Source organism: Eptesicus fuscus, chromosome 11 (assembly GCF_027574615.1).
Source record: "Eptesicus fuscus isolate TK198812 chromosome 11, DD_ASM_mEF_20220401, whole genome shotgun sequence".
NCBI classification, from domain to species: Eukaryota; Metazoa; Chordata; class Mammalia; order Chiroptera; family Vespertilionidae; genus Eptesicus; species Eptesicus fuscus.
Window position 1 is genome coordinate 85,098,577 of NC_072483.1, and position 26,531 is coordinate 85,125,107.

The window sequence follows — 26,531 nt, forward strand, 5'->3', positions numbered from 1 at the left end:
GGGTCAGAGAGCAGGAGGAAGCAGGGCGACCGCAGGCTCGGCAGCCGCACCCCACAGCTGCAACAACACCTCCCCCACCGGCTGCCCTGGGGGACAGGAAGGCATGGCTCCCGCGCCTTCCTCTGCTTCGTGTAAAGATGCCGGATTCGGCGATGAAAAGGGAAAGCAGCGGCCAGGAGCGGCAGGGCCTTACCTCTCGGGAGTGAGGGACATGCACAGATTCCAACACCTCCTCTGGCTTGAGGTCCGCGCTTGCCAGCCCGGCCAGAAAGTGCTCGCCCAGCGGGACCTGCCGGGCGCCTCCTGGGGGGAAATGACATTTCTGCAGAGGCAGCAGGGAGCCAGTGTCCCTGCCAGCGGCAGAGAGGAGGGCAGAGCGTGTGACAGTCAGGACTCCCCTGTCCCTCCAACGGGGGTAGGGGGACGGGGTCGGGAGGATGGGGGTGGTGGTGGCAGCTGCAGGACATCCACCCCCTCGCACACGAGCTGTGGGAGCCGGCCTCCCGCTGCCGGGCCTGTGCGGGTTGCACTGCTCAGCAGAGGCCGGTTCGACTCTGTCAACTCCGCGGTCAAGGGAGGGCGTCCTGACGCTGGGACAGGGTTCGTCCGCACCGGGAACAGAGCTCCAGGCCTTGGGGTTGCCTTCTGTTCTTGCTGCTGCTCTGGGCCCCTAAGCCGGAGCCCTGCGTGCTTACTGCACAAAACCTCCTTTCAGCCCCATCGCTACCACTGACCGGTCCCCCGTCCCCTCGGGCTTTCAAAGGGGGTTTGTGGAGCCGCAGGAGTGCATGGAGGAGATCACTCCTCAGCCGAGAGACCCTGACGGGGTCCCGTTCCTGGCACAAGCAGCACCCTGCCGACTGGAACAGGCGTGGAGAGGAGGCAGGAGCTCCCAGGATCCCCCTGACCTCGGTCCCTCCTGGGGCTGGTCAGCGAGCCCACGGCCTGGCCTTCTGGAGCTGGGCTGTGCTCGGGGCGGGTGCTTCGCAGAGCTGGGAGGACAGAGACCTGAAGCCGGGGTGACGACCGAGCAACAGCCCAGGAGAAGGACGTGTCAGTCACCCTCCACTCCTGCGGCCGGTGCAGGAGGCGGCTGCTGCCCAGCTGCCCTTCCTATCCTGACGCCCCAGAGTCTGGTCTCTTCTCTCCTGGTCTTTGGGGGTCAACTGGGGTCGTCCTGGACCACGGGCCGGAGGACTCAGCCAAAGGGCCGAGGGCTGTCAGGGCTGCCATGCAAAGCTGATGGGGACAGGAGCGCTGTTCCCTGCCCCCACGGCTCTCCCTGCACTCTGGGTTCCCACCGATCAGGGATGGGGCCTGGGATAGAACTCCGGGTCGGACTCAACCGTGAAGTTCCCACGGGGCAGCTGTGATTGCTCCCCTGACCCCAGCGCCTGGGCCCGTGTCAGCCCACGGCGGGGTAAATAGTGGATGGGCTGAGTGGGGTGGACAGCCGGAGTGGGGTGTGGTGGGCTGTGCGTGAAGGAGGGGAGAAGGGAGGGGGAGGGGGAGTTAGAGGCCCTGGGGAGCCGGCCTGAGGGGGAAGAGGCGGGTGCACCCGTTCGGAATCAGACAGGCTGGGTTCCAGGGTGGGTGTCTGTGCTTATGGGTAGTGCCACCCCATGCACGTGCCTTCCTGCAGGAGCCTGCGCTCCCCGCGGGGCACCGAGAGCCAGAGACCCGGGCTCCGACTTAAAGAGGAGCCTTTAAAAAGGACAGAGAATCCTGAGGTGCTTTCGGAGTGCTCTGGGGTAGCTCACCTGCGGATACCAGATTGAGGGTAGCGTTGCCCACCGCCAGGATTGGGTTCAGGTCCGAATAGCCGTGCCGGCTAATGATATGTCCCCCTAAGGACTGCGGAGAGAGCGGTACAGCCCGGGCCAGTCCCCCTCGCGCCCTCCGCCCCCCGCAGGCACCTGCCTGTGCGAAAGGGCCCAGGGGGACCAGTTCACACTGCCCGGGAGGCCCTGCGCCCGGAGAGGAAGGGATGGGGACCCACACTCCCGTAGCTTTGGGGGCGTCCCACCCGCTGTCCCCCTTTTCCCACACATCCACTCATCCTCACAACAGCCCTGTGAGATGGACGTCGTTTCCACAGAGTCATTCTACAGATGAAGACCCTGGGCGCAGAGAAATTGTGACGCCTGACAGAGGTCTCCCAGCTAGAAGGGGGCCGGAGTGGGATTCAAACCCCAGCAGCGAGGCTCCGGGGCCAGTTCTGGACCCCCTCAACCCTCACCCAGCCTTGGCCACATTGCAGAATTCCCGTGAGCATGCCAAGGTGCTGGGCACCCATGCCATTGAGAGTGGGTGCCTTCCTCCTTTTGGAAGACTCCACTCGGAGTGGGTTGAGCCTGTAGCGTCTCAGAACTTGGGAGAGCAATGACTGGCCATTCACCTCACTCCCCTCCGCCCCTCCTAGTGACGGAGTCCATGGTGACCAGCCGCGTTGCTGTGGTCTGGGCGGTAACACTGGTGAGGACAGGGAACCCCAGTTCCTCTGTGGACAGCTTAAAGTTTTCGCTTCCACTGAGTTGAAATTGGCCTCCTGTCGGTTATACTTCCATCCCTTTGATCAGGGGTCCTCAAACTTTTTAAACAGGGGCCCAGTTCACTGTCCCTCAGACCGTTGGAGGGCCGGACTATAGTTTAAAAAAAAAACTATGAACAAATTCCTATGCACACTGCACATATCTTATTTTGAAGTAAAAAAACAAAACGGCAAAAACACCTGCACGTGGACCGCGGGCCGTAGTTTGAGGACGCCTGCCTTTGATCATCGGGAGTGAATCTATCGTCCTCTGGAGCCGATCAATATTTGAAGGCAGCTCTCATGGTCCCTCTGACTGTCCCACCCCCTCCGTCCTCTTCCCGACGCGGTGGCCAGCCCCTCTCTCTCCTGCATCGTCTCCTTGCCAGGCTCCAGGGCGTCGGGGTTCTTGTCGGGGATTTTGAAATCACTTGAAGAGCTTTTTCAAAGGAAGCAGGTGCTCCTTCTCCAATTCTCTATATCCTAAGGGTTTCTAACACACCGTTTGGGGGATGTAGGAGAGGGAGCAGGCATGTTTTGAAAACCTAACCATGTCTTCCCTGCTTTCTCACAAATAACCCGACCTTAAACCGTGTTTCCCAGGCCTGAGCAGTGCACTCCAGCTGTGGTCTAACCGTCTGCAGCGGAGAAGGCTGTCCTCCTTATTTCAGGCCCCATGCTTCCGTTAATGCAGCCTCAGGCGAAATTGGGTTCTTTGACAGTTTTCTCATAAAATCAGGAAAACCACGAAGTCCTTTTCCTACCCACAGTGCAACGAGGCTATTGGATCCAACCTGACTTCGAATCCTCCTTTACGTCTGTTATTAAGCAATGTTGGTTAACCATTACACATTGATTTATCGTGCCCGCTGAGACCCTTGTGCATACAGGCTCTGCCCATGCCAATTTCAGCATCCCAGAGGGACTGAGAACCAGGTGCCATGTGCCCGATGGCTGGGCCGGAGGACATACCGCCATATTCCGGACCTGCTGGCCCGCCAGGCTCCTCAGGTGCTTCAGGAGGGCTCGGTAGGTCTGCGTTTTCTCCTCTGGGAGCTCGGACACCCTCTCAGCCAGGATGTCCTTCACCTGGGCCAGGCTGCAGCTGGCGCCGATGGTCAGTCCTGGAAAGCAAGTCGTTTTTTGTTTTTAAATATATTTTATTGATTTCTTACAGAGAGGAGGGAGAGGGATAGAGAGTCAGAAACATCGATGAGAGAGAAACATCCATCAGCTGCCTCCTGCACACCCCCACTGGGGATGCGCCCACAACCAAGGTACATGCCCTTGACCGGAATCGAACCAGGGACCCTTGAGTCGGCAGGCCGACGCTCTAGCCACTGAGCCAAACCGGTCAGGACAGCAAGTCGTTTTTACAGGGGACCTGGGAGGAGCCGCTGAATGGTCACCATGACGCCAGGGCCTGAGTGTTTGTTTAGCACACGGCTCTCCACGCTGGCTGCGCAGAGAATCACCGGGAACTCGAAAACAGCACAGATGCCCCTTCCCAGACAACTTAAGTAGAATCTCTGGGCCTCAGGCTTTCTCAAAGGCTCTGAGGTACTTCTCGGAGTGCAGCCAGGGTTAGGACACCTGAGTTGGTCTATATTCTTTAAAAAAAAATATATTTTTACTGATTTCAGAGAGAAAGGGAGAGAGAGAGAGAGAGAGAGAGAGAGAGAGAGAGAGAGAGAGAAACATCAATGATGAGAGAGAATCATTGATTGGCTACCTTCTGCACGCCCCCTACTGGGGATCGAGCCGGCAACCAGGGCATGTGCCCTTGACCAGAATAGAGCCCAGGACCCTCCGGTCTGCAGGCCGATGCTCAATCCACTGAGCCAAACCAGCGAGGGCTGGTCTACATTCTTGTTCAAACAGATGCAAGGGACTGGAAGCTAGAGAGAAGGAAGGACAGGAACATCTAGCAGGCAGCAGACCTACTAGAACTTTCCATGACCTCCTCCTGAGTAACTGCAGTGAAGCTATAGAAAGATGTTTTGTAATTAAGGGGGATACATCTGATGGCATTTCAGGGCCACAGGAACTTTAGTTTGGCCACTTCCATTGCTCACATCACTCCCTGCTTTGTGCTAAGCAAGACACCACTATACGGAGAGAATCTCTTTACTGTCCTTATGTTCATGTTGTATTCCTCCTTTGGTCACAAAACCTAGCTTGCATTCCAGTGCAGTTGAAGAGCTTTAACTTGGATTGAGTCTCAGGATGTGGGTTTTGTTTTAACTCATGCTTCTCGGAGTCCCTGCGTCTATGGGACAAAGATGCGGTGACTTTCTGGAGCACTTATTGTGCTAAAGATTTTGAGGGGAAAAGGTATAATGAGCTGAACATGCACATGATATAGGTGAGCATGCAACATTTGAACAAACATATGCCATCACAGGAATTTATTTTCCGGGGTGCTGGTGGGGTGGGGGGCACATGTGGCCCCAGACTACCCAGCCCCACCAGTGTCCTTCACTCTTGGGCCTTAGGAAAAGGTTGAGAATCCTGGGAAACATCGCTGGAGGCCACTAGAGGGCACTCACACTTTAATTTTAAGAGGCCCCCAGGAAGACGTGTGTTTGTTGCCTCAGATTGCAGAATCTGGCTCTAATTTACCGGCAGAATCCAAACTGAGTGGTCGGGTCCCTTCCAATAGCCAATCACACAGGCCTGGGGGTGGGCCTGGGGGACGGAGAATGGCAGTAACAAAGGAGCTCTGATTTGGAAGCGGGAGACCTGTGGCTCGGCCACCAGCCAGTTCAGAGACCTTGGTCAAGTGCACTGTCCCTTTGCTTCTCGGCTTCCTCATCTATCACACGAGGGCCTGGAGTTACACTGAGGATTGCGAGTTGTGCCCTAAAGAACCCCCTCAGGGGCAGGTATAAGGGGCTCAGTGATAGGAAGGATGCAGGAAAGCTTTCCCCTTTTTCAAACAGCAGCTGATTTCCAGGTACTTATTCTAAGATCTGTTTGAGGTCAGGGTTGTGGTGCTAAAGAGCAGTTTGGAAAATATGGGTGACTGGGGTGAAGATTAGGCAAGGGCTTTCCATCTGAACCTTGTGCTTAAACTAGTTGTCTAAACTCCTAACCCACCCGTTTTACTATTTTCTCTTCCTCCACTCTCTGTAAGAGCTAAAAAAAAAAGAAAAAAAGAGTACGTTTCCTCCCATCTTCTAACTTTCCCTAGGCTGGGCTAATAATTAAATTAACAGATTAACGGGAGAAAAATCAAGTTTTAATATATGCATATGGAGAATTCACATGGGCAAAAAGTTCCAAAGATGGCGAGGCTCCATTGGGTATATAAGACACGTGGACAAAGGAGAAAAGGGGGAGAATGAGGTGTTAGATTTCAGAAATGAGAATGGGCGATTTACAGGTAGTTGAGGGAGAGCTGAACACGCATGGCAGGAGAATTCTTGCTACGCGACTTAGAAAAAAATGGGACACAGCGGGTATCTGGCTACCAGGCCCCTGTCTGAAGACCTCTATTTACCACAGTTAATTCAGGCCAGCGCGACCTCCTAAGCTCTCCTTCCTGAAGCGGGTTTCTCTGTCTGAATCTCTTGGGCAGGAAAGGGGGGCGGGTCAAAGGTTCCCTCTGAGTCTGGTTTCTTAATAAGGAGCTTAAAATCAATATCCGGAAAAAAACAGACCCAGCTTCAGCGGGGCAGACTGGTCCCCTTCATCTCCTTCTCCGAGTGGCAGGCAGGCGTGCTGCCTGAGTGGTCCCAGGCTGAAGCTGGGAAGCCCTGGTGCTGAGCAGAACCAGGAAGGGTCCCGTCCCTTGCCCATGGTTGGGGTGAGGCTGGGGAAGGTGGGCTTGCTAGTCTGCAGCACGGTCTAAGCTTGGCTGACGATGGTTAAAGGCCAGGAAGCTAGGCCTCCTGGATGGAGGTGATACAGCCAAGACAGGTCCCCTCCACTGCCCACCACTGACCCCCACAAACACACCGTGGCCTGCTTTCAGTTCAGCCAACCTCCTTGTTGCTGAAGTCCAGGAAGTTATCATTTCCTCTGCATCCCAAATTCAAGTTCCTGACCAACTCATTCATTTGTGTGTGTGTGTGTGTTTTTCCCCCAGTAAGTCAACGACTGAGCACTTATATGCATGTACAGTATTCATATGCGTCTGCTTATAGGCTAGAACCTCTGGGGGATGCAGAAAAGACTAAAATAAAGTTCCTTTTGTCAAAGGAACTTTGCATCTTGAGGGCAACATCTTGCATGTTTCCTTCTACGCTGTGAGAGCCACCTTGCCTGATGATACCTGCACATAGTGGGCTCTTTCGGATGTTGTGAGTGACCAGGGTGCTTGCCCAGGCAGGTCTTTGTCCCACTTGGCCTCTTGCCATTGTCTCCAGGAGACAAAATAGTATTTGAGTGCCAGACAACATTTCTCCTGCTTTCACCCTGCAAATGTCCTCAGTCCCTGGAATTGACCATTCAACCAACTGATGGGTAACAGCCGTTCTCTCTTGCTGTCTTCCCATCCAAGTGACACTGCAAATGTATTGTCTCTAGGTCACCATCTAACAGGCAAGAGTCCTTCAGGGGCCTACAAGGTATTGAATGATGTCATCTGAATACCTCATTGTCTGCGCAAAGGTTTTGATAGCAAAGCGTCATGGTGGGATGTACAGCACATCAGAAAAATGATGAAGAGTTGGAAATAGGCCAGACAAGACAAGTGTATGAGGATTTTCCAAACTATTTGGCAAGTGGAAGTTTAGTGCAGGGATTGGATCACTGATGTTTTATAAGAATACCAGGAACTCACCCTCACTTGTTGTAGACACCATACTCAGCTCTGAAATCCTCGCAGGAGAGAGGAGAATTGGGTGAACATGTCCTTGAGATTTCATTGCAGGTCCTGAAAAGTAAATATATTATAGAGAGAGTTAGGAAAGAGAAAATGCCTTTTTTTGGGCATTGGACGTTTTTCATAAAAATGTTCAGATACTAATTTAAAAATTGACAATACATGTATATAGAGGTGAAAGCAGTGGGCATATGCCCAGCCAAGTAAATTTATAGCACTTATGCTCCCAATATATGTTTTTATTTATGCACTCACTGCATGGTTATATAAAAACGGGAAGTAAATGGATGAGAGGTTTTTAGAAAACTCTTGCATGTGGGCACCAGGAGACATATATTAGAACATCTGTAATATTCAAAGCTATTGTTGGAAAGCACTCCATGTCCTTCAACAATAGAATGGATGAGTCAATTGTGCCACAGTCATACCATGAAATCTAGCACAGTTACATGCAACCATGTGGGTGAATCTCAGCTCAAGAATGTTCAATGAACAAAGCAAACTGCAGAAGCATAATACCGTGTCAATATAATTACGTGAAGTTCAAAAAGTACATAAAACTAGATGACGTCTTACTTAGGGATTGAAGTTTATGTGGTAAACCTGTAAAAACATGGAAGGGACTGACCAGCACCACATTCCAGCTGATAAGTGCCTCGGAGAAGAAGGGAAGGGAAGGGAAGGGAGGGGAGCGAGGGAGGGCAAGGGATTGGGAAGGGAGGGGAGAGGAGGGATTAGGGAGGGCACACAGGGCCTTCAAAGTTCGTGGTTAAGTTCTCGTTCTTAAACTGGGTGTGGATGATAACTGGGTGCACACTGTTAATATACCCATAATACTTAATAAAATTCTGCTATATCTAGTCACTATTTGCAAAAATAATATAAAAGAGAACAAGATAGAGTAAATGGTAAAAAAACCCACAACCTCAAACCTCTAATACTTTTCCCCCCACACCTCAAGGGGTTACCCTTAATACTCCTAGAGTCTTCAACTTTGGAGACCATTATGATATGATATGATATGATATGATATGATATGATATGATATGATATGTTTGTATTATATTTTTATATTATTGCTATAATATATATAATTCATATATGTATAATTTATATATAATTACTAGAGGCCTAATGCACAAAATTCATGCAAGTGTAGGCCTTCCTTCCCCCAGCTGCCGGCACAGGCTTCCCTCTGGCACCTGGGACCCAGGCTTCCCTCACAGCCTCGGCTTCATCTGGAAGGTCGTCTGGAAGGATGTCCAGTCTAATTAGCATATTACACTTTTATTATTATAGATATGAATAATCATATGTATTATATTATTTATATATAATGTCATCGTATATTTTGTAATATATTATTAACATGTAGTATTTTTATTTTAAAGGAGGAGGCTTTCCTCCTAAACAGGCAGTGCCTGGAGATGAGGGCAGAGGAGGGGTGTACGTGCAGCGTGGCATTAATGGCGGCCGGAGCACCATTGCACTTGCTCACCCAGCGCGGTGTTGCCCAGGACGAGAGGCGCTTCCGGGTGCTTCACTTTCAGCTCCAGGAGGTCCCTGAGGGTCCCAGGGGAGATCCAGGTAACCCTTTCTCCACGAAAGGTCAGGGTTCTTTCTTCTGGGTTCTCTGCCAGTCTCTACGTGCAAATGACAAGGGAGTGCACACCTGTCTTCCTGGGTTAGGCAAGATCCCGGGTGGAGGCATGTTCCTCTAGAGATTCCAGGGGTCCTGAGGTCCACTCGACCAAAAAGATACTCCTGACACCTGTCGGCTAATGCCTGAATTTCTTTCTTTTTTTTTAAATTAAAAAAAATATATATTTTATTGATTTTTTACTGAGAGGAAGGGAGAGGGATAGAGAGCCAGAAACATCAACGAGAGAGAAACATCAACCAGCTGCCTCCTGCACAACCCCCACCGGGGATGTGCCCGCAACCAATGTACATGCCCTTGACCAGAATCGAACCTGGGACCCTTGAGTCCGCAGACCGACGCTCTATCCACTGAGCCAAACTGGTTTCAGCTAATGCCTGAATTCCCATCATTAGAGATTTACTCCTTTAGCTTAACATGGTTTTTATGTAGCTCTTCAGAGACAAGTGACAATATGAACTGGCACCTGACATTGGCCCTTCAGGTGAGATTACTTCAACATAATTTAGTACCGTGGCCTTAAAAATCATAACTATACTAATGCTCTTAAGTTAATATATTCAGCCTGGACTTTTCCTCCAAAATCCAATCTCATGTACCTGAAGGAGTACTCAATGTCCGCTCTTACATGTGTAATGGGCATCTCAAATTCAACATGTTCACACCAAGATCCTCATATTTCACCCCCTTCCAAGGCCCAAAAAGAATCCTCCCAAAGGAAGAATGCTCTGCTCCTCCGGAGGTCTCCTTCCCCGTAAATGGCCACTTTCCAGCTGCCCAAAGCCTCGAGTCAGCCTTGTCCCCTCTCTGTCCCACACCCACATCACACCCACCAGCAAATCTTGTCTGCTCTTCTTCCAAAGCATCTCCAGACTCCACTTGCTGCTCACCACCTGCACCCTGGCAGCTGGTCCAGCACCCCCATCAGCACCCTGACTGGGCTCCCTGCTTCTCTCCCTTTGCCCCTCCTCAGGCTACTCCCATCCCAGCAGCCAGCTTGACCTCACATCCCGTGACAATATTGATAGGAGATACCCCTCCTCTGTCCAGCCTTCCTGATAGCTTCTCATCTCACAGGGAGTAAAACCCATAAGTCGGGTATGGTCTGTGCCCCTGCTTCCCCCCCCCCTCCCCCGGCCCCCCGCCCCCAGCCACGCTGGTCCCTGCTCTGTCCCTTCATCTGGGGGGCATGCGCCCATCTTTCACACCTTTACGCTTGCTGTGCCCACTGTTTGCTCTTCCCCCATGTATCTTCGTGGCTGGCTCCTCCCTTCCTTTAAAACTTTCTTCAAATGTTACCTCTCAGAGAAGTCTTCCATTCACTGAGTATTTAAAATTGCAACCCCTTGCATCCTATTCCTCTTTTCTGTTTTATTTTCCTTCCTTCTCACTTGTATCTCTTATCTTGCTAATTGTCTGTCTCTCCCACCAGATCACAGACTCCTCCAGGTCTTTGTGTAGCTTTGTTCCCTGCTGCATACTCAGTGCCTAGAGCAGTGCCTGACACATGGCTGAAGGATAAATAGCTGTCACATGCATGGATAAATACACCAGCACCCCTTCAGAATGAGGGATTCTGTAGAACTGCACCATTGGAAGCCGAGAGGACAGATGGAGATGCTGCTAGAGGGTGAGGAGAGGGGGTGGGTGGCTGAAAGTGCTCCTTAGGGTTAATGTACTGGAGTGGCCAGAAAGACCAAGTGAGAGGTTGGGCAAAGCTGTATGGCTTGGGACAGTCAACAGAGACACATATGATGATGTCACTTAAGAAATAGTCTCAGACGAGGCTTTGGGGAGTGTGTTGAGGGCACCAGCAGGGCTTGGTGAGCTGAGCAGGGACAAGCATGTTGATCTGATCAAACATTTCCATGATTTGACAAACTTCACAGGAAGGAAAGGGTAGTTTGAGCAACTGAGTTTATAACCAGTGACATTTAAACAACACATAAAACACCCGGTTCATCTTACCAAGAGTTCTGGGGGGAATATGAGCTCCTGGGTAGGGTCCAAGGGCTGGAACTCGTCTTTCGCAAATAACTCTGTGGAAATCTTTATAAAGGGCAGAAGCAGAGGGCTCGGTCAGCGCAGCTCGACGGGGAACAGCACCCCAATGATTTACATTAATCAGGCAAAACAAACTTAGTAATAACTTTCCTACTCTTCTTATGGGAAATGGTTCAAACCAATTTGTGTTAAGAATTTTATTGTAAGAAAGAAATATTGATTTACCACTAGTATGATACTGAAGAAAAGGGTGTTCTATGAGATACTTCAAACAGTACCCTGTGGAACATCAAGAGAGTCTATGAAAAACTAGCAGAAATTAAGTAAGTTTGGGATTCAAACCACTATCCTCTCATCTGTCAAGTCAGTATTCAAAATGCTAAAAGCTCCGAGAAGTCCTGTGGCTTAAGAAAAAATTACATCTACATGCCCCTGTGTAAACACACATGCACACTCCACTAATTTTAACAACAATAGGTAACATTTATGGAATGCTTTTCCCCAAGTGCTTTACATATTAGTCATTTATTTAATCCTCCCAACAACTGTGCAAAGAAGGTAAATTATCATCTCTATCTTAACGATTAGGAAACAAAACCTCAATGAAAAGTTACCCAAACTGTAATCTTCTCTAAATAAAAAGTGTTTCGGCTTTGGAAACACTTATTCCCAGAAAACATTCCCGCGGAGGTGAGGGGAATCGGGGAAGCACTGTGGGTGCAGGGCTGGAGGTCTGAGTAAGAGAGTAGAGCCTGGTGAGAAGTTGGGGGCACACAGCTCTGGGTTCATTCTCAGCTCTGCCCCGACTCCGACCCTCCCTAGGGAAAGGTTCTTCCTTGTAAAGGCTAAATGGAAATAATGCATATTTTGAAGGGTAATTGTGACACTTAGATAAATGGCCTGACATTTATCTCACACTGTCCATTTTTTTCTGTCTCTGAGGTCTTCTCAGGATCTAGAGAGAAAACATGCCATTGTTCCTTGTAAAGGTTCTGAGTAGGACCCCGGATTGAAGCATTTCAGGCCAGCACCTGAAGGATCAGTTTTTGCGTTAGCTGGGATTAGAAGTGTGGGCAGTACCTAGGAGCAATGATGTGGTGTATCTCTAAAACCTAGAAATAAGACTGCGTCTGAGAATTAAAGTGTAAAACAAACATAATGAGGAATTAAAAGTTCCCCCTCACAGGTGCTGGGCCAAGAACTAACAGGTACCCAGTGGAAGATATTAACAGCTCCCAGAGAAGAGCGGGTCTGGGCAGACGTCTGATCTACCCTGGTGGAAGAGGGGGTCTTCTATAATGTGACCCTTAAGATAATTCAACTGCTCTGCACCCAAGCTCACCAAGCAAACTTCTCGAATTGTGACTTCCTGTGTGTGCTTTCTGCAGGGAAGGGACATGGGGTTCAATGATCATAAGGTCTACTTCATATTTGTGTTTCTCTTTATAAAGGAATATCAGGGCCCACCATGTTCTTTTCAGTTGGTTAAAGTAAGTCAGGTGGTTTCCAGAGCCTGGGTTGAATACCCAAGGCCACCAGATCGAGAATTAGACTTTCGAATGTACTGATCCCTGCAAGGCACTAATTCTCTGTGAAATGCTCATGGGGTTGGGGACGGGGTGCAGCCATTTTCCTTTGCAACACCCTTCTGTTCATTGCACGCCTTCTTCAGACCAAAATGCAGGGACAGTGGGAGGCCAAGAATGGGAATAAGGTAGGTTCGAGGGACTCAGTTTCTTCTGAGGCCGACTGTTCTCTTGGATTTCCTCATCTATCCTGTATTCCGGCTTCTCTAAATAATTCATTTAAGAACTTGGCAGTGAGTCTATTTGGAAACCAGTGTCTCTGAGAGAGCAAAGCCAGCGATTGGGACATCTCAGGCTGACCTTCCAGCCCTGGGGCTGTGAACTCACCACGACTCCAGTGAGTTCATGGGCTCCCTCCCCTTCCCCCGAGGCTGCAGTGCCCTCCATACAAAGGAGGGGACACAGCGATAGAGGACCACTGCAAGCCAAGGGCCAGGCACAGAGACCCACCTCCCCCAGTGGGACTCATCATTGAGGTCATTGCTGGGGCGGTTCTTTCTTCTCCGGCCTGAGCGGGCTTTTGTTTAGTTTCAGGCTCCCCGAGAGCCAAGAGGATAGCCAGATCACAGACTTTGAGTCACTCCCTAATCTGCCTCCCAAATGACAAGTGCTTTATCTGTGCAGGCACTTGGGACATTTGGAACAAAGCTGAGAATGAGCATCAGAACTAATGAGCCGGTGTGGAGCAGTGCTCTCAGGGAGAGGACAAATTGAACACAGGGACTCACGTCGCTGCTCCTGCCGAGTGAGGATAAATCATTTTCTCCCTGATCCAAGCAGCATTCTCCTGCTCCCTTCTGCTGACAGCCATTCGACTCCTAAGAAGGTGAAATGCCTTGAGATGAGAAACTTGCTTTTATAGGTAAATGGGCATGTGCAATTTAAATGAGACAACATTTTTCGTCACTTTTGGTAATTTCTATTGGAAAAGGGATCACCACAAGATCTTTATTCTTTCTACTTTATTTTTAAAGTAAAATGATACATATGGAATATATAAAACTTATATATAAGATATACAAAGTATCTAATCTATATATATAAAAGCCTAAGCGACTGTCCAACTGTCTGACCATCTATCTGGTAGCTATGACATGCACTGACCACCAGGGGGCAAACACTCAATGCAGGAGCTGCCAAGCTGTGGTGACTTGGCAGCTGCAGTTCTCGGGTGATGCACTCAGAACCAGAGAGGAGGGAGTCTGATTCTGGGGTGCATCACCCGAGAACCACCCTTTCACAATCTGGGACCCCTCAGGGGACGTGAGAGAGCCTGTTTTGGCCAGATCCCTGCAGGCCAGGTTGAGGGACCCCACTGGTGCATGAATCTGTGCATTGGGCCTCTAGTTATAGTATAAAACAATAATATAGACTATAGAGAAGCATAAAAGAAATAAACTATTATTACCCTATTTCACTGGCAATATTTTTTTAAAATAAAGGTATATTTTTATATTTATTTATTTATTTATTTTAATTTCTTTATTGATTACGGTGTTACATATGTGTCTTTATTCCCCCATTACCCTCCCTACCCCCCCTCATGCCCTCACCCTCCTGTTGTCTGTGTCCATTGGTTAGGCTTATATGCATGCATACAAGTCCTTTGGTTGATCTCTCCCCCATACCCCCACCCTCCCCTACTTCCCTCTGAGGTTTAATGGTCTGATCAATGTTTCCCTGTCTCTGGATCTATTTTTGTTCATCAGTTTATGTTGTTCATTATATTCTATAAATGAGTGAGATCATGTGATATTTATCTTTCTCTGCCTGGCTTATTTTGCTTAGCATAATGCTCTCCACCTCCATCCATGCTGTTGCAAATGGTAAGAACTCCTTCTTTTTTACTGCAGCGTAGTATTCCAATGTGTAGATGTACCACAGCTTTTTAATCCACTCATCTGCTGATGGGCACTTAGGCTGTTTCCAAATCTTAGATATGGTAAATTGTGCTGCTATGAACATTCACTGGCAATATTTTTACATAATATATAATGATACTATGTTTTAATACAATAAACTTTTTACTTTGCCTTTTTGTTCATTTTTTGCCTATTGTTTTGTTTATTTACTTACCTATTTGTTCATTTAGAGTAATTTTCCATGTCATTAAAATGGCTTTAAAATATAATTTTGCTGATTGCATAATAATCCATCTTCTGGATTTATACTTGTAAAATTTGCTATTGATGTATACTTAGGTCTTGCCTACACTTTCTAATTATAAATAACATTATAATAAACATTTCTGTCTATTGCTTGTACAATTTTGTGCACATCTCTGAATTTTTTCTTAGATGAAATCCTAGTGCTAGAATTAATCAATAAGATGTCTTTCAAGGCAATAACTATCCATTCTCTAGCATATATAAGACTCAACAACATTGAATGCTATCATTTATATAAGGACCTTAAAAAATAAAAGAAAAACATGAAGAAAGATGGATAAAGAAAACCACTTTGGTAACCAGACATTTGGGCTCTGCATGGGGCTCACTGGGACTAAATGGACAGTCAATGAATTTTAAAGCAGGTTTCCATTTGCCAGCTCCTTATTTTCCATTTTCCCCTAACTCACCTCTTGTATCCTCTTCCTTAAATAATTTTCCCTAACTATTTAAGGAAATACCTTCCAGATACCCAAGTTCTCTGTTTCTGCTCAACTGTCTCAGGCTGCCAGCTTCCTGATTCTGTTCACAATGCTCCCTCGTTTACTCAGTCCTCTGAGAGCTCCCAGGAGGGGCCATGGGTCAATGATGACAGAACAAGCCAGTCTTCCTGGCCTATTAGCTAGGAACCTCATGTAGCCCCACTAGAGGTCCATTCCTTTCACCCCTTAAAGTTTCTGGGGCCTGTTGGCTGCAGGGTGGGTCTCTGACTACACTCTTGCCTTTATCCCCACAGGGAGAGAGGTTTCCTTTAAGCTGCTTTACTGCGTTTGTGTTTCACAAGTGCTTTTCCATTTACACCAGCAGTTTGATGAGTTTACAAGCTATTGATTTTCTCAGCTTGTCATCTTTGGCTCTCCATGTGGCAAAAGTCTAGGACGGGTGTGCAAGGGGGACTGGCCTGGCTCTGTGGGACCAGGCCCACATCTACTGTTTGTGGAGCTGCAGCAGCAAGAGAACCAACAGAGGCCCTGCACCCTTCTCTGCCCAGCCTGGCTTGGTTCTGCAGCGAGGGGCCTCAAACACCGTGTGAGCACCCAGCCTGACTGTCCACGCTCTGTCTGTTCTCCCCCAAAACACCAGTTGTTGGCCATCCTTCAGCCTAGGTGCACACACTGGCTGCTATGATCTGCTCTAGGAAGATGGACTTGGGGAGAGGCTGTGTCAGGCCTGGGAATGGGGTCAAGACCATACCTGGATCATGGTCTAGAAAAGAGGTGAAGGCTTCAGGTGAACAAGTCACCTTGGACCCATGGCTTCCTGAGAGTGGCTGAAGGAGGACCAGTGAGGGGCCCTTCAAAGTGTGGGGTCCTCCTTGCGTGGGTCGAAGGGTGGTACTGCCCACATCGATCCTGCCCTCAGGAGAGGGCCATCGGAGGTGCCTGGCTGGTCTCCCCGTCAATCTCTATTCACAGTGTCAGCAATAACAGTAGTAACTATTGGTTGAGCTCCTTTAAGTGCCAAGCAAGACTTTGCTACACGCTTGGCCATGATTTCCCACCCGATCTTCACAGCAGCCCAGTGAGGTACCCTCATTTTGTGGAGGAAGCTCCCTGTGCTTCTGTGCCTGGGGTGAATTTTGGGTTCTGCTCTGCATATTTGACTTCTTTGTTTGCTCACACTCTCAGCTGGTCTGGATTCTTGGAATAAAGCTGGCTCTCTAAAGCCAACTCCATGCCTTTGCCTGTCTCTTTGGGCTCACTGCAGCCCTCCTACCTGTCCTGCTCTAATGCTTCACTTAACTATCATGGGAGATGTCTGCTTAGGTCACCTGGCTTCCCTCTGTGGTGTGACATGGGACATCAAAGGAGGGGTGACGTTTACCTTGTCCTCAACAAATAGCTAAAACTCCCTTGAGTCAGCTGGAGCTAACTCACTTTTCTCTCTTATAATCTGTTTAGATGGTTTTAAAAAGTCAACTCCTAAATTCCCAGCCTTGACCAGCGGTCAGTGTCATTCTTACTACTCACCATGCAGAAGGTCTTTCCACTCTCGAGAATTGGCCGGTACCCAGTGCAGCGGCACAGATTACCTGATAAAACAAGGGGCATGAGCGTCAGTAGGCTTTGTTTTTACTGGTTTCTTTGGAAAGTTAAAACAGACCCATTCTTCTCTCCGGGGTGAACTGCAGCTACTTTAGAAACAACCAAGGGGGTCCTTGAGTGGGGCTGGGGTGACACTGTGGATGGGGTGGAGCAGCTTGAGGCACACTTCCCACCCCCCTGGCCTTGGGGGTGGTGAGTATTCTCCGTGTCAAACCTACCTCCCAGGGCTTCCATGAGCTGCTCCTCTGAGGGCTGCGGGTGGTTCCTGAGCAGTGTGTACATGGACATCACCATCCCAGGGGTGCAGAACCCACACTGCGTGCCGTGGCTCTTGGCGATTCTCTCCTGCAAGGACACATACATGGTCACAGGCCCTGCCTTCCTGCTGCCACCACCTCTCACCAGGCTCCACACCCTGCATCTCCCTTGTCAGGGTAGAGCTCATTCCCTAAGCAGTGCACATCTCCCCTCCATCAGAGGTGGCCAGTGTCCCCTCTCCTACTTTGCTCCAGGAAGAAGTGACTTAGAAGCCATTTTCTATCACTATAATCATTTCTCAAGCTCCAATGCCCAGATCTTTCTCATTGGGAATTAGCAGCATGCAGCCTCCATTCCCAGAGTGAGAAGATCTCTCCTAGAAGCCCCAGGAAGCACAGTCAAGTCAGCAGTAAAAAGATCAAGAAGTGAGAATGTTAACATGTGCTCTTACCTGCACAGGGTGAATCCTGGTTTTGATGCTTCCCACACCTTCCACAGTGGTGACAGCAGCTCCATAGAGAGAGCAGATGGGCACCAGGCATGCGGTGACGGAGAAGTGTCTTTGAATGAGAAGTACAAGGAAAATCAAGCGGAATAACACGGTCCTGCCTCCTGGGGAACTTGGGGACCAAGAAGGGCAGCAGGACCCCCCCACCCCCCAGGCCTATCATTCAGCCTGGGAAATGGGGAATTGGACGGGGGGACAGGTGGAAGAATTTAAAGTCCCCTCTGCTAATTCAGTGCTATCTTCAAGAAGTGGGGATCCTCTAGAGAAAGATGGGCATTCCGAACGTCAGAAAACTTTCCAAGCCCAGAACAGACTACCTGGGTCTGGACTCAATGGGAATGGACTTGTGTCACCAGGAGTAATATTGGACTTCAGTAGGTATTCCTTAGGACATTGACCCCATAATAGGCAAAAGGCTCATCTATGCCTTTTACCCATATTCATAAATTTTTTTTTGCTTGTTAATTTTAACTTCCCTGTATAAGGTCGCTCAACAATGTTGGATGGTTTTGTTCTGAAGACATTTCTTGGGCCAGTGGATTTGGGAACAGCCGAAGTTCTGGAATCTAGTCCTTAATTTAAGGATGGGATTATGGGTTGGTCTAGCCCAACAGTAGGAAGGGCATTAGTGTCAGCCAAAAAGGGTGGGTTCAAGTCCTTGTTTTATGATTTACTAGTTGCATGACTTAAACAAGTCACTACATATTGTTGAGCCTTAGTTTCCTCATCTGAAAAATGAGTGGTTGGTCTAAATTGGGGTTTCTTAACTTGGGATGCACAGATGGGCCGTGGGAGGCCCATGATCTTCCTGAAAGTTGTGCAAAAATGTAATTAATTAATGTATTTTCTGAGAAGACAGTTCACAGCTGTTATCAGATTTTTGGAAGGGTGTAAGATCCAGAGATAGTGAAATATCGAGGCTGGGAGGTCCTTGGAGATCTTCCTTAGCTGTGAGATGAGAATATACAAGCCTGGCAAAGAAATAAAACCCTCCCCTAGCCCTGGGTTTCTGGGCAGGATACCTTATCTTCTTGGACACAGGGTCACACTTAGACACCATCACGGTACAGGCGCCGCAGCCTCCTCTGCCGCAGGCATACTTGGTTCCTGTGAGGCCTACTGGAGGGAGGTGGTCAAGGAAAAGATGCCCAGGTGGGCCTGTGGCCTCCATTATAGCTGCCTCCCTAGGGTGTCTCTAGCAAGGAAAGACGGGGATGCACGTCTGAGAAGTCACTCACCTCCAGGTCTCAGTAAGGACCTTTCCATACCGTGTCAGCTGTGCGACACATTCTATTAACCTCTCCCTGCCTGTTTTCTCATTTGCAAAGAGGGAAAGTGATACCCACGTCATCTTCACATGCTTATCATAAGCAGCTTAGAGGATAGTGGATATAAAAATAAAAGTGCCAGGAGCCAATTCCAGCATGTCATAATTACAAGAGTTTTATCAAAAGGTTGATGAAACTTGGGGGCTCAACAAGGGCTGAGTCACATATATAATTACCTGTTGGAGTGGCTAAACGGTACTCCCCCCAAACCTGAATAGGATGATTGTCTGCTGCCAGACAGCTCAGGGCATATCAATCTACATGTTATTGCCTCCTGTTGGCCAAACACCTGAACAGCTGTAGGCTATTCCCCAATCTGACAATGCTTCTGTAAACCCTACCCTTTGAAGTGTATTATCTCCACCTTGCCTTAGGACAAATTGTGTCAATAAAAATCAAGGGTCCTGAGACAAGGGGAGTCTTTAGCTCCTTTAGCTGAAGCTCCTCTGACCCCCAATGCCTTTCAAAATTATCTTCTGTCTTTGGACTCCTACTTAATCTGCGCACAGCCTTCCTCCAGATTGCTGAACCCTTTGTAATGCTGGAACAAGAACCCCGGCAAAAAACCCTTTGAAAAAAGTCTATTTCATTATGGATACTCTTCTGGGTTCTAATCACGTAATTGGGAGAGAACTTATTGTGAGCAGTTCAATGTATCACTAGTTTTTGCCCAGTAGTTTGTATTACATTTGAATGCCAGTGACTGAGCATTCGGAGAAGACCCCCACCCTTATTTTCATAAACCACCTTGAATGTCCTGCTCCTGCTTGGTCCAGGTTCAAGTCCAGGTCTAGGCTCAGCCTCTGCTCCCTCTCTTTCGTCAGCCTTCTCCCTAATTGTGGTCCATTTCCACAAAATTTAGGGGATTGGATATACTTAACTAGACTGGCTAAAAAGAGTTTGGAATCACCGACTTTTATTTTTTTTTAAAGCCATAGGGCTTATTCATTTAAATTGTCATAACCTTAAATGCTTCTCAGGGAGGTCGTGTGAACCAGTGGAGTGGGCTGGGTGTACCTGGAGAGCTCACGTCCCACTTTCCATAGCATCCTGGGGACAGTCCCTACTTACTGCTAAGCCAGACTGTTACCACACAGGAATGACTAGCTTCCCATTTTTCATGAGAAGCTAAAAATCTTGTTATTCAAAACCATGGGATTTCCTAATTTTCAAACATTGACAACTAATTAAATCCAGGTGAGCTTTAACCAACACTAGTTTAGTGGCCGATTCCCTCAATCTGCAATTTCTGTCTTTTTTTTTTTTTTTTTTTGGCATCCCTGAGTGACCCATCAGACTTATCTGTTAAAATATGTTGGCCATGATGATGACCTAAATTTCAGAATATAAAATGGTGAGGGAAAATCTGCTGTAAGGAAACAGACATAGATCTTTTTCTATGACACATGTTCTTCCTGAATCTGGAAAACTTGGTTTCTTTCTAGGGCAGGGTGCATGAAACACTAGCCTCTATTACATAACCGCCCTCCCAGGACCGGAAGGCTCTTAAAGGAGTAATTAGTGCTGAAATAAAGAGCTTAGGCTTCTATTTCACTGCTGTGAAATCAAGATATGAGAAACTCTGGGGAAACCTCATCCTCTGTAAATAGCCCAGTTAACTTAATATCCTTAAAACCATTGCCAAAGCAAAGAGAGAGCAAGGGCCAAGGGGCTGACTCTTTGGGGATGGAGAGTTTGGTTAGTTCTCATAATCACAGCAGGCCTGACTTTCAAGGCAAACACAGACACAGCCAAGACTTTGGTCAAAAGGGTCCGGTTCTTTCGTAGGAAGGTCAGCAGAGTGACTTCTGGGTCCGCATTTCTCTCTATCACCTGCGTTGAAACCAGAAAAGAGATTATTATGGGGACTGAATCAATGACCCAGTGGAACGTCTGTCGTGGCCAGCTGGATTCAGGGATTGGGGTAAAATATTAGTCCTGATTTCACCTGCTCCTGCTTTTTAGTGCTCTGACGGCAAACGACCTTCACGTACATTTACAGAGCAGGAGACTCACCAAGCAAGTGTGGCGACTATGCTCTGTGAGGTGATGAGAGCTGGAACCGCTGCTGTGCAAGGGGCCCTGGGGCTGTGTTCTCCCTGCTCGATCCGATCTACTATCTATTTTTGTGGAATTTTCCAACCAAGTCTTTTCTACTCTTGAAATATTTTAACCTGGGAGAGACTTGGATGTTGTGTATGTGCGTATATGTATGTATATATATGCATTCGTGTGTGTGTGTGTGTGTGTGTGTGTGTGTGTGTGTGTGTGTGTTTAATGAAGGATCCTGGAGGGAAGAAAGCTGGGTAGGAAGAGTTTCTATTCCGGTTCCTCTGAGACACTTCTAGTGGGGAGTCCATTTAGTAACATTAGGGATCCTAAGAGTTGGTGGCAGGAAGGGGCGGCAGAGAGGGCTGCTGTCATCAGGAGAGGCCCCAGGGCATGCCAGTGTGGTGAGCGGTGATGGTGAGTCTTGTGGCCCCAGCTCAGGAGTCCAGGTGACTTTGGCGGAACCCTAGCATCTCTCCCTCCCTCACCTTAAAAAGTGGGGATTTATCCCTAAAAGCCATGGAGGAACCTTGTTTGGTGCTTCTCTCTCATTTGCTTAATTGGGGATATTTCCTTTGACTGTCCTGCAAACACCTCCAGCCATTCTCTTGAATCAGAGGAAAGACAGATACAGCTAATCATGTTAGGATCTTCCCTTCTCCCTGGAAGAAAAACATGACCTAGTGTAGACCTCTGGGAATAAAAAGAGTACAGGAAGATGCTTCCAAGTGGAGATATTAAAATTCGCCTGCTTTCGTGCCCTAGCTGGTTTAGCTCAGTGGACACAGCACCGGACTGCAGACTGAAGGGTCAAGGGCACATGCCTGGGTTGTAGGCCCAATGCCCATTGAGGAGCATACAGGAGGCGGCCTATCAATGATTCTCTTTCATCATTGATGTTTCTGTTTCCCTCTCCCTCTCCCTTCCTCTCTGAAATATATGTATATATAAATTCACCTGCTTTCTGGAGCTCTAGGGGGCTCCTGGTCAACAAAAGAAGAAGCCCTCCTCTGCACTTTCCTTCCACCCCAGGTCCTTCAAAAATATCTACTGAGAATGTGGTTGGATAATGTTTTTATTATCTAGCTGACTCCAACCCCCACCACACACATCTATATTTTCTCCAACTCTCAACTTATTCCCTGTTCTAGTTGTAGCCACTTCGTTTGGGGCCCATGACTCACAGAGGATGTGGAACAGAAAATAGAGGAAGGAGCCTCTGAAGTCTAAGGCAGTGGAACGAGCGAGTAAGGGCTCAGCTCATAAGTGATAGTTTTGGAAGAATGTCTGGTGGTTGCTGGCTGGGGAGATTGGATACAGGATGGAGAATTAGAAGGGAAATGATGAGAACTTAGAGGTTCTATGTTCTGTCTCCTTTCTTGATCCAAGCCCTGGGGTGGGCAGTGGGTGAACATGGCCAAATCCCAATTAGGTTTATGGGACTAGAGAGATGAGGGGCCCTAATGGACAGGTGGTGAGACCCAAGAGAAGTCATCTGCCTTGGGAGGTGGCTTAATGGTCCCATTAAGGACCAGAGAGGGACTCAGGAGAGGAGGGGGGCCTGGGCACTGAGGGTTGACAGTGTGGATGGATAATGAGGACTGGAGGGAGGGATGCCAGGGAGACTGACAAAGGGAGACCCTCTCTCCTTGTCATATAGGTTCCTCCTGGAACTTAGCCACAGCCCAGGGAAAGAAGGGACTCAATATGGACTGCAATTACATTTTACCCAATTCTGTATAATGGAGATTCAGCAGAAAACATTAAATTGATAAAGAGAAAAATAAAGGAAGCTCTGTTTCTCCTCCTGAGTTTGAGGATCAACATATGCTACTAGATAAAGAGCTTCCGGTGTATCAGGCTCAGTGCTCAGTGATTTACAAGTTGGAGGGGAGTCCTAATCAGTGAAAGAAGCACCTCTCTTTTAATCTTGACAACTGCCGCAGCAAGTGGCTTCTGAGAAGGGTACTCCCAGGCCCAGGGAGGAGAAGTAACTTGCATAAGTTTATACAGTAAACGGCAGAGCTGGATTGGAACCAAGACTGATACCGAGGCACATGCGATTAACCCCAATGCTTTACTGTCGCCCCACATCCCAGAGGCAGAGCCGTGACTGAATTATCTAATTCAGGCCAAATTAGTATGGGTTCCAGTCCCTGTATTCTTGTCCCTGTCTGGAGGGGTCTCAACCCAAATGGGCCACAAAGGCTCCCCTCCAGCTAGTAGTTTCCTGCTGTCTCAAGCCCTGGTCGTAACACCCAACACTTACCTTCCTCCCGTTCACAAAGAAAACCAACTCATCGGATCGCGACAGGCCAAGCATCCCACCTGTAAACAGGTTTCACCTTACAGTTCTAGGTGGGTATGCTCTTTGGCACCAGCCACGGGACTGAGCACAAAGGATTCAGGTCCAAGCACTGAAATCCTTCCTTGGGTGGAAGCTGGCAGTTGGAGTCCAGAGAGCAGACTCCTTGGCTTCGTGGCCTTTTAAGTCTAGAGCACCTGTGTGGTTCCGCCTCTTACCTTGTGCCTCACTCTGCCTCCCACCAATCCTGGCTTCAAAGCTTGCTCTGTGCATGGCCCACACCTCTTCTTGCTTACTCTGAGGTTGGAGGGCCTCAGTGTGAAAACCATACACAACCATTTAAGCTTAAACCCACTTTGTACACTGCCTCAGCCCCTGGATGGGTTCCTTCTTCTCAAAGAGAGAGAAGTGGACCTCCCACTTTCCCCTACTCTGATCTCATTCTAATTGCAGAAATGTCTCCTTGTAGGAAGTCATATGGACAATTCCAGTCTGTGCCCTAAAGTGGAGGTGTGGGGTGCTGTGTCCACCCAGCCCCTCTTTACCCTTCCTACTTCCTCCCCACCCACAGAATTGGTCCACTGGAAAATAGTGATGTAGTCAAGGCAACCACTTTACAGATAAGTAAACAGAGGCTCAGATAGGTAAGATCAGTAGCTCAGGACCATGCAGAACATAAGTGGCAAAGTGGGAACTATAACCAAGGTCTCCTGGATTTAAATACCTGTGAGTGTATAGACAGATTCCTTGATCAAAAGAACAATATCACTTTGACCTTTCTGAATATCTCCAGTTAGATGTCTGGAGCTAACATCAAGCAATTCATATTCTCTCAACTGAAGCAGTGCCCAGGACTTGGCCTCACATGTGGGTGATGCAGGTAGCTGCTCAAGTAGTTTCAGGAGAGGAGGCAAGACCTCTCTGTCCCCCAGCCCACTTCCTTCATGAGTGTGTGGAGCCCTGGCATGCCATGGTTAGAGTCAACACTTTGTCTTAAGGCAAACTCACTGTGTGACAGTGCCTCAGGCCAGAGACAACAAACATCTGGCATCCTCTTGGCCTGGCTAACTAAGGAAGATCCTCCTTCCCACTTGGTCGAGATGTGGCTTCAGAATCCTTCCCACCGCAGAGCTAGAGACATTCCTAACCAAATGCACTTGGAAGCTGCCAACTTTCTTTGTAGTTCAATGTCTAGGTCCAAGGCCTTCCCATCTTCGTGCACCTGTGGAGATGTGTTTATGCACATGTGCATGTGTTTGTGTGTGTGTGTGTGTGTGTGTGGGGGGGGGTGTCACATGTGTTATACAGTCGCTGAATAAATCCACAACAGGGTTATGAGAGAAGTGGGAGATGACAATGTGAATAAGGTAGGAACTCAGGTCAGATTTTTTTGATCATGCTACTTCTGCTATAAATAGCCCAGTAACTCTCTGAGGCCTGGAACATGAGGACCAAATTCCTAGGCCCACTGTGCAAAGCCTTCCAAGATCTGTCACTATTTCTGGCGTTAGGCCCTTTTGCTCTTCAAAAACTACTACTCTTCTCATCCTTCTTCTGCCTCAACCATTCTTCTTCTTGAAACCTTCCACTGGCCTCCCAACATACCTAACAAAACCCCATAAGCTTTCCATGGAGGCCCCTCGGGACTGGCCCCACCCCTTTCTGTGAGCACATCTTCAACCACTGTCTCTCTTGTTCATAATCTCGGCCACACTGGCCTTTCCCCTGCTTCCTGAATGTGCTCATTTCTTTCCTGTCCCAAGGCCTTGGTGCAAGTTATATATTCTGCCTTGACTTCTGTTTTCTCAGACTTTGGCATGGCTGGTGCCTTCTTCTTATTTGGGTCTGAGCTCTTCCTTGATCACCCAGTCTGAAGTAGCACCTCTGTCATGCTCTCTTCTACCACCCATTTCATTTTCTCCAGAGCTCTCATCAGTACCTGACGTGGAGTTTTGTTCATCTCATTTGCCTTCTCTACTAGAATGTAAGCAGGGACGTCACTGTATCTCTGGGCCTAGAATGGTGCCGACCACAGAGCAAATGCCCAATAAGTATTTGTTGAGTGACTGAAGAGGCTCCTCTGTGTCTGCAAAGGTAACAGCCCTGTTCCTGTCCTGCTGTGATTGCCCTCCCTCCCTCTCTCCTCCCTTTTAACCTGCCATCAAAAAGCAGCATCAAACCTCCCTTCTATCCTTTTTTCAATTCAAAAAACACTTGCAGATCCAAACAATCACTTCTTTACTTTTCATTTAATAAACCAGGAACCAGGAAACTAGTCTCTTATCTGCCACTAATAGTTGGCTGTCTTTTCAATGTTGGTGTCTCATTTTCCCAGTTGGGTGATATGCTCCTGGAGATTAGCAGAGCTACTTGTATCCCCCACAATGGCCAGCATGGATGACAGCTTGTTCTTTGCAGGGGTTAAGAAATGCTTGACTGATTATCTAAAAATACTTTAAATGAAGAAGGCATCATTCATTCACTCACCCAGTAGATACTGGGCATCCAGCTTGCACCATGCAGTATGCTAAGTGGTAGAGGCACAGTGAAAAAACAAGATCAACAAGTGTTCTTCCTCCAAGGAGTTGATGGTTAGTACGAGAGAGAAAATTAACCTGAGGTAGAATATTTACCATTGTGAGAGCACAGAACAGGGAGAGGAGCTTTGTTTTGGGGAAAGGGATCAGGGAAGGCCTGAGAAAGGAACCACTAGGCTTGAAAGATGAGTAGGAGTTGATTCTGTGAGAATTGGGAATGGAGGCGGGGCAGGCTGGGGAAGGAGAGAGTGGAGGCAAACGCCCTTCTTATGGCTGCTTACACTTTCGGGAGAAGGGATACAGGCTTTGTTTTGAAGGGTTCACAATCTCTTCACCACCTCGCTCTGCCCCTTAAAAGAGGGAAGCAGTGAACATACAGAGCACAGGCTTCCCATTGATACAGGAGTAGGGATGCTGCCAACAAAACCACAGACCATGGCGTGTCCCAATATTTTTAGGAAGAGATCCTCCAGCGCCAACAGAAAATGCAAGCGGGTAAAGTAGAACAGGGCTCTAAAGTCAGATTATGGTATTAGAGTCATCAAGTATGAAAGCGCTTCGGATTAAGGGAACCAGATATGTTAATTTCTGGGAAATGAAAACTGACCTTGAATGATTTATCAAGAGTGTTTTCAAACTTGTTTCAACCAGGGAAACTTTTGTTTGCATGAAACCTTATGCGGTGTGAACAAATTCAGCAGGAAGGCTGGTTGAGTGGGCTGGGG

The 26,531-nt window shown here is 48.3% G+C and overlaps 1 protein-coding gene across 1 annotated transcript in view; it reads right to left on the bottom strand.

Moving 5' to 3' along the window:
• The window catches only part of LOC103290550 (aldehyde oxidase 2), a 61,254-nt gene extending 37,967 nt beyond the window's left edge, over positions 1 to 23,287 (bottom strand). The window contains exons 1-13 of the mRNA XM_054723074.1: positions 23,234 to 23,287; positions 20,691 to 20,748; positions 18,610 to 18,706; positions 17,531 to 17,639; positions 17,040 to 17,166; positions 16,747 to 16,808; positions 13,337 to 13,426; positions 10,987 to 11,067; positions 8,857 to 9,001; positions 7,317 to 7,409; positions 3,503 to 3,654; positions 1,761 to 1,854; positions 194 to 303 (exon numbers count right to left, since the gene is read on the bottom strand). Coding sequence (XP_054579049.1) covers positions 194 to 303; positions 1,761 to 1,854; positions 3,503 to 3,654; positions 7,317 to 7,409; positions 8,857 to 9,001; positions 10,987 to 11,067; positions 13,337 to 13,426; positions 16,747 to 16,808; positions 17,040 to 17,166; positions 17,531 to 17,639; positions 18,610 to 18,706; positions 20,691 to 20,748; positions 23,234 to 23,287 — 1,272 coding nt within the window. The remainder of the gene's footprint in view (positions 1 to 193; positions 304 to 1,760; positions 1,855 to 3,502; positions 3,655 to 7,316; positions 7,410 to 8,856; positions 9,002 to 10,986; positions 11,068 to 13,336; positions 13,427 to 16,746; positions 16,809 to 17,039; positions 17,167 to 17,530; positions 17,640 to 18,609; positions 18,707 to 20,690; positions 20,749 to 23,233) is intronic.
• Positions 23,288 to 26,531: the final 3,244 nt, after the last annotated feature.